This window comes from Capsella rubella, unplaced genomic scaffold, assembly GCF_000375325.1.
Source record: "Capsella rubella cultivar Monte Gargano unplaced genomic scaffold, Caprub1_0 scaffold_3, whole genome shotgun sequence".
NCBI lineage: Eukaryota > Viridiplantae > Streptophyta > Magnoliopsida > Brassicales > Brassicaceae > Capsella > Capsella rubella.
The window spans coordinates 9,522,832-9,537,169 of record NW_006238921.1 but is presented as its reverse complement, the minus strand read 5'-3'; the positions used below and the strand labels follow the sequence as shown (position 1 = coordinate 9,537,169).

At 33.7% G+C, this 14,338-nt stretch overlaps 3 protein-coding genes and 1 pseudogene across 3 annotated transcripts; all 4 read right to left on the bottom strand.

Moving 5' to 3' along the window:
* Positions 1-2,297: 2,297 nt before the first annotated feature.
* Positions 2,298-3,409, bottom strand: LOC17891894 (annotated as a pseudogene).
* A 233-nt stretch (positions 3,410-3,642) lies between these two features.
* LOC17893441 (peptidyl-prolyl cis-trans isomerase FKBP15-1) lies at positions 3,643-5,623 on the bottom strand. The gene is made up of 6 exons (XM_006298672.2): positions 5,511-5,623; positions 5,319-5,368; positions 4,822-4,884; positions 4,450-4,540; positions 4,235-4,339; positions 3,643-3,928 (listed from the first exon to the last, which is right to left on the bottom strand). Exons 1-6 carry the CDS (start codon positions 5,575-5,577, stop codon positions 3,843-3,845), a joined length of 462 nt encoding a protein of 153 aa, XP_006298734.1. The 5' UTR covers positions 5,578-5,623; the 3' UTR covers positions 3,643-3,842.
* Positions 5,624-5,824: 201 nt separating this feature from the next.
* Positions 5,825-7,446, bottom strand: LOC17891964 (pentatricopeptide repeat-containing protein At3g25210, mitochondrial). Its single transcript, XM_006297719.2, has one exon. It carries the CDS (start codon positions 7,369-7,371, stop codon positions 6,238-6,240), a length of 1,134 nt encoding a protein of 377 aa, XP_006297781.2. The 5' UTR covers positions 7,372-7,446; the 3' UTR covers positions 5,825-6,237.
* Positions 7,447-13,276: 5,830 nt separating this feature from the next.
* LOC17893336 (vacuolar iron transporter homolog 2.1) lies at positions 13,277-14,338 on the bottom strand. Its single transcript, XM_006298455.2, has 2 exons — positions 13,941-14,338; positions 13,277-13,727 (listed from the first exon to the last, which is right to left on the bottom strand). The coding sequence occupies exons 1-2, from the start codon at positions 14,295-14,297 to the stop codon at positions 13,425-13,427; spliced, it is 660 nt and encodes a 219-aa protein (XP_006298517.1). The 5' UTR covers positions 14,298-14,338; the 3' UTR covers positions 13,277-13,424.

The window sequence follows — 14,338 nt, the reverse complement described above, 5'->3', positions numbered from 1 at the left end:
GAATATGTGTACGTAATTATTGTTGATCTTTCCCAAAAACCACTTTTTGTAATCTCGAGAATGTATATCAAAACTCATCCGTAATGTAGCATAACTCAGCCGCAATGTAGCATATCTCAGCCGTGACGTATTATTCTATAATTAGAAAAAAAACTTTAAATTATTTTGAATATTTTGTTTATAAAATTTGAATTCAAATTTTGAATTATTTTGAATAATTTTTTAAAACATAATACTCTATGACTTTATTATGCGTCTGCGTGTGAATATGTGTACGTAATTATTGTTGGTCTTTCCCGAAAAACACTTTTTGTAATCTCGAGAAAGTATATCATAACTCAGCCGTAATGTAGCATAAGTCAGCCGTAATGTACCATAACTCAGCTGTAATGTGTCATAACTCAGCCGTAATGTACCATAACTCAGCCGTAAACAACGTTTCGTATTTCCCTGTTATTTTTGTTAGAAAACGAAAAGTCTCCATCCAAGTTGAGAAGAAATGCGACAATAATAACGACGAGAAAGAGAGAGACACACTGATAATAGGATAAGCGGCCGGAAGAAACGAGAAGGAAAAGCGGTGAGAGTTAGGGTTTTTCGTTGGCTTCGAGAGAGAAAAAACAGTTTTTTGTTTTGTTTGTGAATAGTGACGAAAATGTTCAGTTTCTTCCTCTTTTATCATTAAAGACAGAATAATGATGTGGCAATTTCAGGTATGACGTGGCATGTCGAATCTGACGTGGCAATTTTTAAGTGAAAACAGATCAAGGGTGTTTATTGTAATTACACCCATCTCACTAAACATTTAAGGAATAAAAAAAAAAATTGGCTGTTTAAGGAATAAACATACAATTGTGGTATATCTAAGTAATTCTCCCTATATTTTTTGCATATTTCCTTGTCTCGTTTTCTCTTTTGTCATCTTCTTTGAACAAGATCTTTACTTAGTCAAATAAATATGAATTTGTTTTCTCATACTTCAATTTGTTTGCCATATTTATTTGACTTCGTTTCATTGTGGAACTACCCCTGAAACTAATCCTTTAATACTCTCAGCAAACTATATGCTTCTTGGTTGGTTTCTCCGCGAAAGCGTGCAATCGTTTCTTCCAATTCACTCTGGTCGAACCACAGTCACTTGCATTATAGTATCAGACATCATGCATTTCTATTCTTGTGAAACTAAAAAGTATTGAGAACTTGTGAGAGTTGGTGTTAGTCTTTTTATTGAAAATAGGAAACACTACCTGCATACTAGGTAGGAGCCCCGGCCCAATACTTGTATTGTCCCATCCTCTCTTCACAAGTTGTTTCTCGACATACCTATAGATTGTTGCACTATTGGCCGAAAGCAAAATATGTTTAGTGCAAAAAGATAAAGAAAAATAAAACAAAACTCTAGATCTATCTTACCAATGGAAATAAGATGTTGCTCTGGAGACGATGGTTAGTGCAAGAAGATTAGAAGAACCTTATCCGAGAAATAGAAAATGTTTAGTTTTGCTTTTGAGCCAATGAGATAATGAGACTTTTTAAATTTACCTTTGGAGCCAACGAAGTTAATAAGTTAGTGTGTTTCTTGTTCCTCCTTTGTGTTCTGCTATTTACTAAAAACCTACTTTCATATATATTCATTAGTTTCATCAGTCTCACTCGAATCGAAATAAGCCATTAGCCTTTGTTTGTGACCACTGATCAACATACTAAATTCTTACTTGATTTGATTTTATATATGTCAACTTAAGGCGTTCATGAGTTTGCAATGCATATAAAGAGCAGATGAATGATATCGATTGAAATTTTTTTAAAAGTGAAGTTTAACCAAGTAACCAAGTAAAAGCACTTGTTAATCCTAAAACGAGTTAAAATTAAATTAAATTTGGAGAATAATTTTGGCACTGATGAATCACATTCCACCGGTGAATCTTAAATATGAAATCAACCACAACTTGTCTTTGTGTTTATTACATCTTCTGTTTGGTGGTAACGATCAGAATGGATTGGAAGAAACGATTGCATACTTTCGAGGAGAAACCAACTAAGAAGCATATAGTATAAAAGGATTAGTTTTAGGGCAAGTTACACTATGAAATTAAGTCAAATAAATTTGATGGGAAAACGATATATTTCCCCTGATAATTAATGTATCAAACCAGATAGAGTCCGAGCTTTGACTTCGATGTAGATATCTCCAAAAGAAAAGTTTGATTCCTAGTTCTCTCTAACTAAAAGTTCTAAACCTAATTCTCCCCGAAACCAGAGTTCAAAATCTTATTATCCCCAACTCTTGGTTTGGGCTAATGAAGTTGCACTAAACTTGGAACATAAGAGCACACAAGCGGTTGACAACTTCCGTATGCTGATTCTCCGAAATCCACTTCTTTCAACGATCAATCAACTCCAAAGATGAAAGCCATGTTGTGCCATGTATTCATGTGTCTCTCAAAAACCACGGCAACTTTCTTCTCCTCGTCAACAAAGAAACTCCCCAAATCAAACTGATACTGAGGATGAATGAGTTGTTTTATACTCACTGATAAGAACACCTTGCTGTTCCACGACACCGCGTGAGGCTCAATCTTAGAGGTGATCCATATCTCCATCCGCAATGTATCCCAAGGCTGAAACAAAACCGCAAGCTGCTCTTCTCTAACACTAGATATACTCATAGTATCTTCTGTATGATGTAACTCAAACAGAAGGGGCAAAGGCGGTCCAAATGTCTCACTTGTGAAATCAAAACAGACTAAGAAATAGTCATCATTTGTTCTTGTTTCGGAATACTTCTCTCTAGCCAACCAGTAGGCATTTCCCTTGAGAGTCACACCATTGTGAGTATACCATAACTTCCAGTCTGGAGCGATGTTTAAAACCCTCCATGAATCAGAGTTAAAAATCGTAGATCTTGAACTCAACAAATGTAAAAAACATCTAGATTTTGTGGGATTTGCTGCTCTTGTCGTATCCGAGACCATAAGAATAATGATTGGAGAAGTTATGTGGGGGCTCGATCGTTCGGGTATGTCCCCAATACGGGTTCCAAACCACGAGCCTAGTCTTCTTGTCTTTGGTGCTGCAGGTGCATAACAATAAACCGTCGCAGTGAAAGACTTGAGATATCTCAACTTCATCGCCTAAGCTAATAAGTTCACCTTCACGCTTTAGATATGATTCGAGGTTGTTGTGGAGATTAACTCTCATCAAATAAACCCTAAAATTCATGATCACGACCACCATAAACTCTCTTTCCCTTGCTTGACCAGCAAGGTACTTCTTTGCAAAGCTTCCCACATTTTGATAAAGTGTTCCAGTTTTTGCAAGTAGATTGGACTCTTCTCAGAGACGTCAACGGAGTTCTACAAAGCACCTCCTCCGCCAAATCCCTTGGAAGGTTTGATATCTTCTTCATTAAACTATCTAGGGGTCAATGTAACGCAAACTAGTTAATCTTGCATGCACCTTACTTCTCTCCCTGTCTGTATATATAACAAATTGAAGATGCAGCTGAAAGAAACCCAAATCTAACGTGGAATGAGAATATATGTTTACTGAATTGTCGATAAATATTAATTATATTTTTTTGAACAAAAAAATTATATGTATATTAATTGTATTATCGACGAATATTATAACTAAAAGATATGCATAAAGGTAACTTCTATTCAGGCCAAGTTTTCATGTTTAGAACTGCCAACATAACTAATATTGTGACCAAAACATATTATTATTGTCTTTAACTAGCAATGTAAATGATTCTAGGCGGTTTCTGATTCAAATGCCGACAACAACTACTACGTAACGGTTTCATGTTAAATGGAAAAAAACAAAGATGGGGTATATAATCAAAGCTCATTCTTTGCTTTGCCTTCGCTAGCTGGTTCACCGTTCACAGCAACAAGCTCGGTGTCGAATATCAGTGTCGCCCCACCTGCAGATCAACATTCATTTCATGAAACATCGAGTCTCAATCGCAATATCGCCTTATTAACAAATGCAAGCTAGGGTCGCAAATTTACACAGCGCAACAACTCTCAGTATTTGACTCCCTAGTTCTTGGTTCTGATGCACTTACGGTACACATGCATTACTGGTTTATCGTTTAATGTGTGCAGCATTTTTTATTAGCTGGTCAATTCAGTATCTTATGTTCTCCTCTACCCTCACTATTAGATTAGAAGGATGGACAGAATAATCTACTAGTCAAAGTACAGGCGAGCAACATAACATAACATACCCGGAATTTTTGGGGGTGAGCCGTTATCACCATAACCAAGCTTGGATGGGATTTTCAGCTTTCTCTTTTCACCTACACAAGCGCCCAACAAACCTTGGTCCCATCCTGCAACATTTCAAATTAATTTCATTACCTTCAGTTTTGACTGTCAATTAAAAAATGTTTCAAAAACAGGGCAAAACAGATGGAGTTGATGCGATGGAATTGCAACGAACCTGGGATCACTTGACCAGTTCCAAGCTCAAACTCAATAGGGTCACCTCTCTCGAAACTTGAATCAAAGACAGTTCCATCAGTTAACTTTCCCTGCAAGAGCCAAGAGGCAAGAGAGGATTACGTCAATCACTCCAAGCATTTTGTAGATCAGATTCATTAACATTGTTTGTTCTAAAGCTATCCAATGTCAACAGTTCCATAAATACTAATGAAGGTAATTCCACATTATCACCCCCTGATGTTTCATGAAAACTCCTTCATGGTTCTTCTTTTCTCTCAATAATCAGAATACTACAAAGCAGGCAAGGAGAAACCTTCCCAGCATAAGTTACACAGCTGGTAAAAGTGTAAAACCTTGAAATAAAACTTACCCGGTAGTGGACCTTGATCTTATCCCCTTTGTGAGCCTGAAGATCACATTTCTGAGGCTTGTACTGTAAAAAAAGAAGCAAATGAAAGCATTGGTCACAAAACTGCATCAACCAAAAGAGTATAGAACCCAAGTCCAATTCCAATTTCTTCATTTACTTTCCAAAGTAACAGAGCATAGAAAGATTAGAAAACAAATGCAAAACCAAAATATCTATTGTAGCCTGATGCAAAATGCAAAAGAGTGTATAGAGAAGGTCTAGATATGATGTAATTATGACCATTGTCATCTTCTAATCACTCAAATTAAGAAAAATTTCAGTTGAATTCGAACTTAAACAACATAATCAAGACCATTATCATCTCTTAATCACAAAAAACTGAGATCAAATTCAATTTCACTCGAACAGACTCCAACACAGATAATCAAATTCAAACATGGAAGTTGAAATTAAATTACGATCCGATTAGAGAGACGTGAAAGAGCATTAGTACTCACCTTGACACCAATCTGCAACTCTGTCACATCACCTGACTTCTTCGCATAAGCTGAAGAAGATCATCATCATCATCATCACAACGAGAAACATCAAAATAAAACAACGGAGAACAGATCGATCCGATGAAATCAAATCGGAATCGAGATGATACAGAAGAAGACGCGAAAATAAAGAAGAGAAGATTATTTTACCTAATGTTAGCACCGTAAGCAGAAGCAAAACTCCAGCAGCTTTCATGGCGGATGCAGAGCTCATCATCTTCACGTTTTCGATTCTGATCTCTCTCAGTCACTGGATTATACGATATAAGATCTGTTTCAGTATCCGTCCTTTTGTCAACAAAGAACAAATTAAATCCAATGGGCCTACGCCATATTAATAGAAAGGCCCACTTATAGCCCACTATTAACAAAGATGATACAAATCATAACCAATGCTCTCTAATCTCACTGTCACAAGGATAATTGATACAAATCATACAAATCTTGAATTGACAGAGCTTTGTAACATTCAAATGTTATAACTATGTTATACATCAGTAATATTATATGGAAAGAGCATTTGTAAATCAACAAATGTTGTACAGCTTTTGGTTTGTAAATAATAGTAACCATTGATATAGGACCTCATCTACACATCATTCGTCTAAAAGGATACATCATAATGAGATCTAAGATCATTTAAACAATAGAAACCGCAGAATCTCTAGACACGATCATCGCCCAAGTCTTCAGTCTTACAATCCCTATGCTTCAACCTGAAATGTGGATTCCAAATATAATCTTGATCATTACTGAGATCTTCAGGTTCATTTACACAGAGTAGGAAACACACTCTTAACCCAAACTGATCCAACGTTTAGCCCTATTCCGAACTCAGCGATTTGATCGTAAATCTAAATGATCAGAACCAAATCAATCATCCCTTATTTAAAAAATACACTTCATCCATCAATGTTCTGTAGTTCCTTTCACCCATCACCGGATCCCGTTTCTTCCATTCCTCAACCAGTTCAAGAGCTTCATTACCTCTACCTCCCCTACACAACTCAGTCAAAACTGTATTATACGTCAACATATCCGGAGACAACGAATTCGCCAACATGTCATACACAACTTCGACTGCTTCATTCAATCTCCTCTCCATTGAAAGACTACAAATCAAAACCATATAACAACTCCCATTAGGAACCATCCCTTTACTCCTCATCTCCTTGTAAAACCCTAAACCCTGTCCAAGCCTTTCTTTCTCACAAAGCCCTTTAATTAAGTAACTATAAGTATAAGCATTAGGCTCAGAGCCATACAGAGCCATCTCTCTAAACACCCTTATAGCTTCATCTACTTCAAGACACTTTGCATAAGCTTTGATTATCATATTCAACACATACGTATCCGGAATCACACCGTTCGATTTCATCTGCTTCGTGAGCGATCTAACAGCGTGAAGATACACATAACAAACATTCAATTTGTTGAATCTCTTCAGCAATGAAGAGAGAAGCAAAGTGTAAGTTTCAAGATCAGGTTTCGAGTTATCAGATCGAAGCATCTTGTTATAAACATCGAAAGCTCGATTGAAGAGAAACTTACGACCACAGCAGAATCTGATGATGCAATTGTAGAGAGGAACGCTGATTTCACAAGCGCCGGCGATTACTTCTTCGATTAAGGTTTCGACGAATTTGTTTCGTTTTCCGGTGATTGCTTGTTTGATCATGGCGTGGTAAGCTTCGTGATTGTGTTTGTAGCCTCGTTGCTGAGCCGTCCATCGGAAGATGTCGAGCGCCAGATCTGGATCAGATTGAGCTCGTAAGGCTGTTACAACGTCTGAGTTTGTGAATCCTGGTTTGAGATTCTGGATCCATGTTTCGAATTGAGTCTCGAGTGGTGTTCTGGTTCGAGTCCGGGAAAGGGAGGTGTGTGTTTCCGGCGAAGAAGAGAAAGACAGAGATAGGTGGCGATTCACGGCGGTGGACAGACACGTCGGAGATAAAATACAAACGCGATTAGCGGAGGAGAGAAGGATGAGGCGTCGGAGTGTCGCCGACATTGTACGGAACGAAAAGTCCGATATTGTGTAGCTTCTAAAGTGCTCGGGGAAAGCTAATTCTCCGGTGTGGCCGGTTCGAAGATGATACCAAATAGTAGGGTTTATCGCATTTTGAAATTAATTATAGTTTTTGTTTTACATAAATTGGAAAAAGAAAATTAAAGATTTGTTTTAATACTCTTACAGTCTTACTGAACTAAAAATATTTAATTTCTTTAGTTCACAAAAGTAATCTAATTGTTTTACGAGAATTTTTGAGAAATACCCTTTTTGGTGTACTTTTTTTTAAAAATACCCCTTTTTTTTTATCTATTTTCATCAAATATGAAAAATTAGAAACTTTCATATGGTTGGTAAGGTACATCAAGATCATCATTATTATTAGGAGACTAAATCCAAATATTTATAAAGTTTTAAAAGGTTCTAAACGGCATTTATATAGTTTTTATAAGGTTGTTAAAAGGTTTAGAAAGTTTTTATAAGCTTTTTATATGATTTTTAAAAAGTATTTATACGGTACTTATGAAATATATATATAAATTTACACACATGAAAGATAATTTGTATCTATAAATATAAGTTTATGCATATTTTTTTGATAAATTTCAAAATTTATAATGACTTTTTGATAAAATTAGAAAGAGGGGTATTTCTAAAAAGTGGTATTAGAAAAAGATATTTTTGAAATTCCCCCTTGTTTTATATAAAAGAAAATTCTTACATCAATTAGAGAAAAAAAATATTAGAAAAAAAAATAAAATTGATAAAAGTTTATTGGTTTAAATGTAGAGGCTGCGTTTTGCGAAAAGCGAATACTTGCAGTTTCAAACGTTTTAATCCACTGGTTTAAACACTGGAAACATGCATGTTTGCGCAAAATTTATGACTGGTTGAACACTGAATAAGTAAGCAGTTAGACCAATATTTATCAATATAGATGTCATATAGTATAATTATGAAAAAGTATAAACATATATAAAAAGATATAAAAATACCAAAAATTATATTTATGAAAAAGTATTAAAAACATGATGATTACCGAAAAACATAAAGTATTCAAATATTAAAACAAATACATTGTATGGTCAAATCCAAATAATCTATGCATTGGAAAACTAAAATAGCACATTAATTGGAAAACTGAAAACGAAAAAAATAGGATTAGGTTTTTGTAGTGTTTATAAAGCATAAACAGAAACAACATGAATGAAGCATACAAAAAACTAAAAGAAGAAAACAAACGATATGGATTCATTCTTCATCGACCAAGTTCTCGTACCGTTGGCACTATTGGGTTTATCTTGTATCCTCTCTCTCGTGCTCTTGGCCATTAAGCTTTGTTGTTATTATGAAGACGACGATCTAGGAACGAAGACGACTCGTTGCATCAATCTCCCTATGAGTTTTTATTTGTTTTTGTTGTTATGCATTTGTTTCTTTCTCTTCATCTTTCTTGGTTTATTCTCTTTTGCTTCTGTATTTAAGATTTTTATTTCGTATATGTAAGACTATTTGCATCGTTAGTGTATTCGGATTAGGAATAATTTATCTTCTTACACTATGTGGTAAAAATCTCTAGCAAAAATTTAGAGATCGTTAGTTTGAGTAGCATTTGTAACGAAACCATATACAACTTGTTATGGTTTTGGGCTAAATATACGAGATTCGACAAAAAAAACCTCTTAATTATATAAAAAAGAATTTGACGTCTCTTTTGAATTTGTTTTGGTTTGTGTAAACAAAACTATATTTCATGCATGCATGGTTTAGTTAGATTTTGCTTACATGTCTAGATTTTAGTTCAGAGTTTTGTTTACTAAAGAATATTTGAGAGATTAAAAATGTCACTGGAAAAAGTCAATATGGAAATTACTAAACATTCTTTAACTATTCAAGAATCAATATGGAAAAAGTCATAAAAGCACACTAGTGCACGTTGTTTCCCATTTTCTTTCTTTCAAAGTCTTAAGACACACAAAATAACAAAAAAGGATCGAGAGAAGATGATAGCTGCTTTAGCAAATTTGATATTCTCCATAGTAAGTTTATTGTCTAATTCGATTTCTTATGTGATCTTCCACGTAGCAGCTTGTTGTTTTGTTCTCTTTGTTCAAACTTTCAAGATTCCAGGAGAAGTCATCAATGCCTTGATCAAAGCGGTAAGAGATACAGCTGACTCTTGTGTTCCCAAATTGTGTAACATAGTTGTTGATGTAATCAGTGAAGTTTTCAAGATCTTGTTTGATTTGGCGAAAGAACGAGTCACGAGGTTATCAGATTCGATCTCGTTGACGATTGATGATATGAGGGAGAATGCAATGCCATGGTTTGACCCATTCCTTAAGGAATGGCCAAAAGTTTTTGAAGGTTTCATCGATATGTTATCGACCGTGGCTAGTGGTTTGTGGTGTAACTACAAGGACGCTTTATATTATGTATATCGAAAGTTACTTGAGTAACTAAATTTGTTGTAAACTTATATAAGTATTCCAAACAATATTCGAGAGTTGATGTTTGGGACATTTTAAAAATGTATTAAATTTTATTTGATAATTATACTTTTTAAACTAAAATTGGATACCATTTTATTTGTGGAATCTCCCTTGGTCCAGTGGTTGACCAAATGTTGTTTAAAACTTCAACACCAAGAGATCGGGGTACGACGTCAGATAATACGATTTATTAATTTGCAGATTAAAGAGACAAGCTTACATGAGATCTACAACAATGCACAACTAGAGCCGCTCGCCGTGATTCTACACGCATGGAGAAGGAGGTGTCGTCAGAAAATGATGTAATGTGTGGTGAATCTAATAGGGTTGGAGAGAATTGTCTGTAGTATAATCGTCATTGTAACAATTCTCATTATTTGCAATAATAATAAATCAAGAGTTAAAAAAAATACCTTTTTATTTATTAAGCATTATTTGAATAAATTTATTTGAAAAACTAAAAACAAAATTTAAAAATAATTAAAATTTAAAAATGTAACTAAGTAAAGTATTTAATATAATTAAATAACTAAATTATTAAAAAATATGTATTTGTTTTTAAATTAACAATCATATTAAAATTTCAATTTTTTAAATATAATTTTAATTATTTAAAAGAATCATAATTCGAAATTATATAATTAATAATTTTATTTGATTTCTACACTATCTACATATGGTGACGTCCGATCTTAGTAAGCTGATCAAAGAGGAACTAAAAGAGCTTCTTCATACTGTGTTGGAGAAGTAAGGTCGGAGCAGAACAAAATTTTACTGCCTTAGATATGCCTTTGGTTGCTGCTTTTGACATTTTTGCTACTTTGCTAGCAAAAGTAGAAAATTGCAGAACTTGCGAGTTGCTCAATTTCTTAGTGTAATGCTTTAACGGGTATCTATTTTGTTTGTGGGATTGGTGAAATAGGTTTATCAGAGCTTTATCAGACTGTGATAAACTTTGATCATGTGAATCTTTTGGGTTAGCGTCAAAAAAGTAACATGATTAACGAAACGAAAGTACAACTTTTTTTGTTTGTTTGATTTTACCATTTTCTCTAGTTCCTTCATTGTGCTTAGTCAACTTTTCTTCAGGTTTTGTGTAATCTACAATTCAACTATGTGTGTGTGTGTTTATGACTGATTTAAATGGATTTCATCTCTCGTAATGGCTCATAATCAACCCCTTTTGTGGAAATTTTTGGATGTTTTCAATGCTCATCAAATCTCAGCCATATAGATCTTATTTGCAACACAATGCTTCTCATATCTGAGATATAATAACCAACATGTGTTGTTTAAAGTGTATAGAAAGGTGTAAGGCGGTAAAATTTGTTGGAACATTTTTGTTTAAATTTAGTACATTTTTTAAAATGTCCCAATATAAGATTACTTTGTTTATTTATGATTGATTTATTACACCATGCGTTGACTTATTAATTGTGTCAATAATTGAACTGTTGACTTAAATTAAATCGTCGTCGAATTATTTTATTTTCTATCGACTTGTTATAAAACTGTTAACTTATATTTTGATGGATTGTTTTCTTATACAGTCGACTTTTTTGTTTGCTCCAACCCACCTCTATATCCACATCTATTATAGAGATTGCTATTTTTATCTCTATATATATATAGTAACTCTATTTTTTCCTCTATAAATAGAGCTGGACTATTTATTTGCAAAGTAGTCCTTTTAAATCTTAAATTTCTTTTATTTATAAACAAAATAAATAAAATAAATATTTTAGTAACTAATAATATGAAATATTTTAAAGGTTTTTATATAAATATATATTCTAAAATTTGAGACTACCATTTGAAAAAGATAAATTATATATAATTTTATATAATTTTATAAATATATTTAATAATAGATTTTATTTTTTATAAAAGAGAAAAAGATGTTTTTTATTCCATAATAATATTTTTTATACAAAATGTTATATGATATGATGTTTTTAAATAAATGCTTAACTTAAATTTAAATAAGTTTTATAAAAGTTAAAGTTAATGGGCTAATTTGTAACTTTTATAAATAGGTGGTGTTAATATTAAAATTTTAAAAGAATCTATTCTAAATATTCTATTATAGAGGACTAAATAGAGAAATGCGTTGGAGTAAAAGTCACATCTATTATAGAGTTACTTTATTTTAGAGGAAAAAATAGCAAAACACATTGGAAATTGTGTAACACTCGACTTAACAACACTTGTCTTTCCCAGGACAGCACGGGTCACTCAGGGGCGGACCCACATAGGAGAAAGTGGGGGCAGTTGCACCCACCAACCTATTAAAAACTAAAAATTTTACATTAAAATTAAAGTTGTAAGTGTCAAAATAGTTAAAATGCCCCCATGTAGTGTTTAAGGTTGTGTGTTCAAGTCTCATGTGCTACCTTTTTGCACCCATTTAATATTTTTTCTGGGTCCGCCCCTGGGGTCACTCCAAACACAATCAATGCTATGGTGGCCACGACGGCTACCAGCTTACCACCGCCATTCTTATCTTATGGGTTCTCTATGAAAAAAGCAACCAAAAGCGGCATTGCTGCCCCACTCAAAACGCTAATTACACCACTTCATTAGTATGGACTATGGAGAGCAAAATCAAGAGATTAAGGCTTTTGACCAAGTATATAATCCATTTCTTTGTGGGTTAACCTCCTTATTCATTCCCTATTAGTTTAAGCAATAAAAATGGAGTAATATGCTACGTAATACTATATTTTAAAAAAATCAGAATTAAATAAGAAAAAAAAATATACTTTTATTTTAGTGAAAAGGGGATTGTCTTAAATACCATGAAAATGACTATTTTCCAAAAGTATCATTCCATTATAAGTTTTCTTTTCCAAAAATACAACTAAAATACATTTTATTCCAAAAATACCACCAAACTAAAAATTTTTCTTTTAAAATTCAAAACTAGTTTCTAAATTCTAAACACTAAACCCTACCCCTAAAATTTGTACCCTAATTATAAATATTCAACCCAAACATTAAAAAAATTCTACATCTTCAAAAATCAACTTTTTATGTTTATGGTATTTCTGGAGAAAAACAAACTATGGTATATTTGAAAGAAAAACTAAAATAATGGTATTCAAAAGATTTTTTTTTAATTAAATAAAGTTAAATATCACATAATCACTGTTATATAGAAACTTATTTTGACTTTGTGAAATTGTAAAAAAAAAAAAAAAAAAACATGAATTGGTGTTACGTGAAAATTACTTTTGAATACTTTGATTTTGACTTTACATGATTAATAATATATCTTTGGGAAATCTTTAGCTTTGCTAATATTGTGATAAAAGCATTCTTTAAGTCCTACAAAATCTCGAATTTAGACATATTACGAAAAAACTTTATTTTCTAAACATTTGTTCTAGTCACACGTTTTTGGGTAATGAAGATAGATAAACAAACCATTTATTGACTTCTTCGGTTTTTGTTGTGCATTACATAGTCTACATCACATGTATATCTCCCTTAATGATTGTAACACAAACATAACGCAAGACACTACTACTTTGTGATGCATAAGACTACTGAAAAGAGCCTTTAGATTTGCATGGCTGCGGAGCCAATGAACTTAGTGAGAGCAAAGGTAAGAGCCATAGCCATCCAACCACCAATCACCACCCTAACACTTGACTTAACCACACTTGTCTTTCCCAAGACCGCACCGGTTACTCCAAACACAATCAATGCTATGGTGGCCACGACCGCTACCACCACCATTCTTACCTTATGATTCTCTATGATCACAGCAGACAAAAGCGGCATTGCTGCCCCAACTGAAAACGCTAAAGCTGATGCAATTGCTGCTTGTCCCGGATTTGGCAACCGTTCATTCTTCTCTTCCTGCCATTAAACTTACACTTTTTACTATATATCATTATAAAATTTTCATGTCACTAACATTCTAATTCATACATCTCTCATCTTAGTCTAATTCATACTAAATTATTACTATGATTACAAAAAAAAAAGTGTTAGAGTTGTGTAGCAAATATCTATGTGGAAAAGTTTTGAATGTGAGATAGTAAGTTTTAGTTTTTACTGGTTAGACATTACCTCCTCTTGCTCGTCTATTGCTGATAATGATGTCTTGTTCTCAATATTTCTCTTCATCTGCGCAGTTTCAATATCTCTTTGAGTACACACAGACACAAACTCTCCAATGGCCATACTACAAGCACCAGCTACAAGGCCGGCAAAACCAACGAGCAGCATTGCTTTGACATCTTCTTTGATAGAACCAACACCCATCATGAGGGACGCAACTGTGACAAGACCATCGTTGGCTCCAAGCAAGGCAGCTCTAAGCCACTGAGCTCTCTGCATGTAGTCAACTTCCTCCTTCTCAGCTCTCGGACGGCTTTTCTGATTCCTTGGGCTGCTTGTTTCTGAAAGCTGAACGTTGGAAGTCATTGTGTGGGATTAGTATACTGATCAGTAGTGATGCTTACTTA

Bases quoted from the DNA above. Each gene is read 5' to 3' on its own strand.
- LOC17893441 (XM_006298672.2), bottom strand. From the start codon at position 5,577: ATGATGAGCTCTGCATCCGCCATGAAAGCTGCTGGAGTTTTGCTTCTG. The intron at 4,541-4,821 runs GTAAGTTTTATT...TGGCTCTTGCAG, and splicing joins AGATCAAGGTCCACTACCGG to GGAAAGTTAACTGATGGAAC. The intron at 4,340-4,449 runs GTTCGTTGCAAT...GAAATGTTGCAG, and splicing joins AACTGGTCAAGTGATCCCAG to GATGGGACCAAGGTTTGTTG.
- LOC17891964 (XM_006297719.2), bottom strand. From the start codon at position 7,371: ATGTCGGCGACACTCCGACGCCTCATCCTTCTCTCCTCCGCTAATCGC.
- LOC17893336 (XM_006298455.2), bottom strand. From the start codon at position 14,297: ATGACTTCCAACGTTCAGCTTTCAGAAACAAGCAGCCCAAGGAATCAG. The intron at 13,728-13,940 runs GTAATGTCTAAC...GTTTAATGGCAG, and splicing joins CAATAGACGAGCAAGAGGAG to GAAGAGAAGAATGAACGGTT.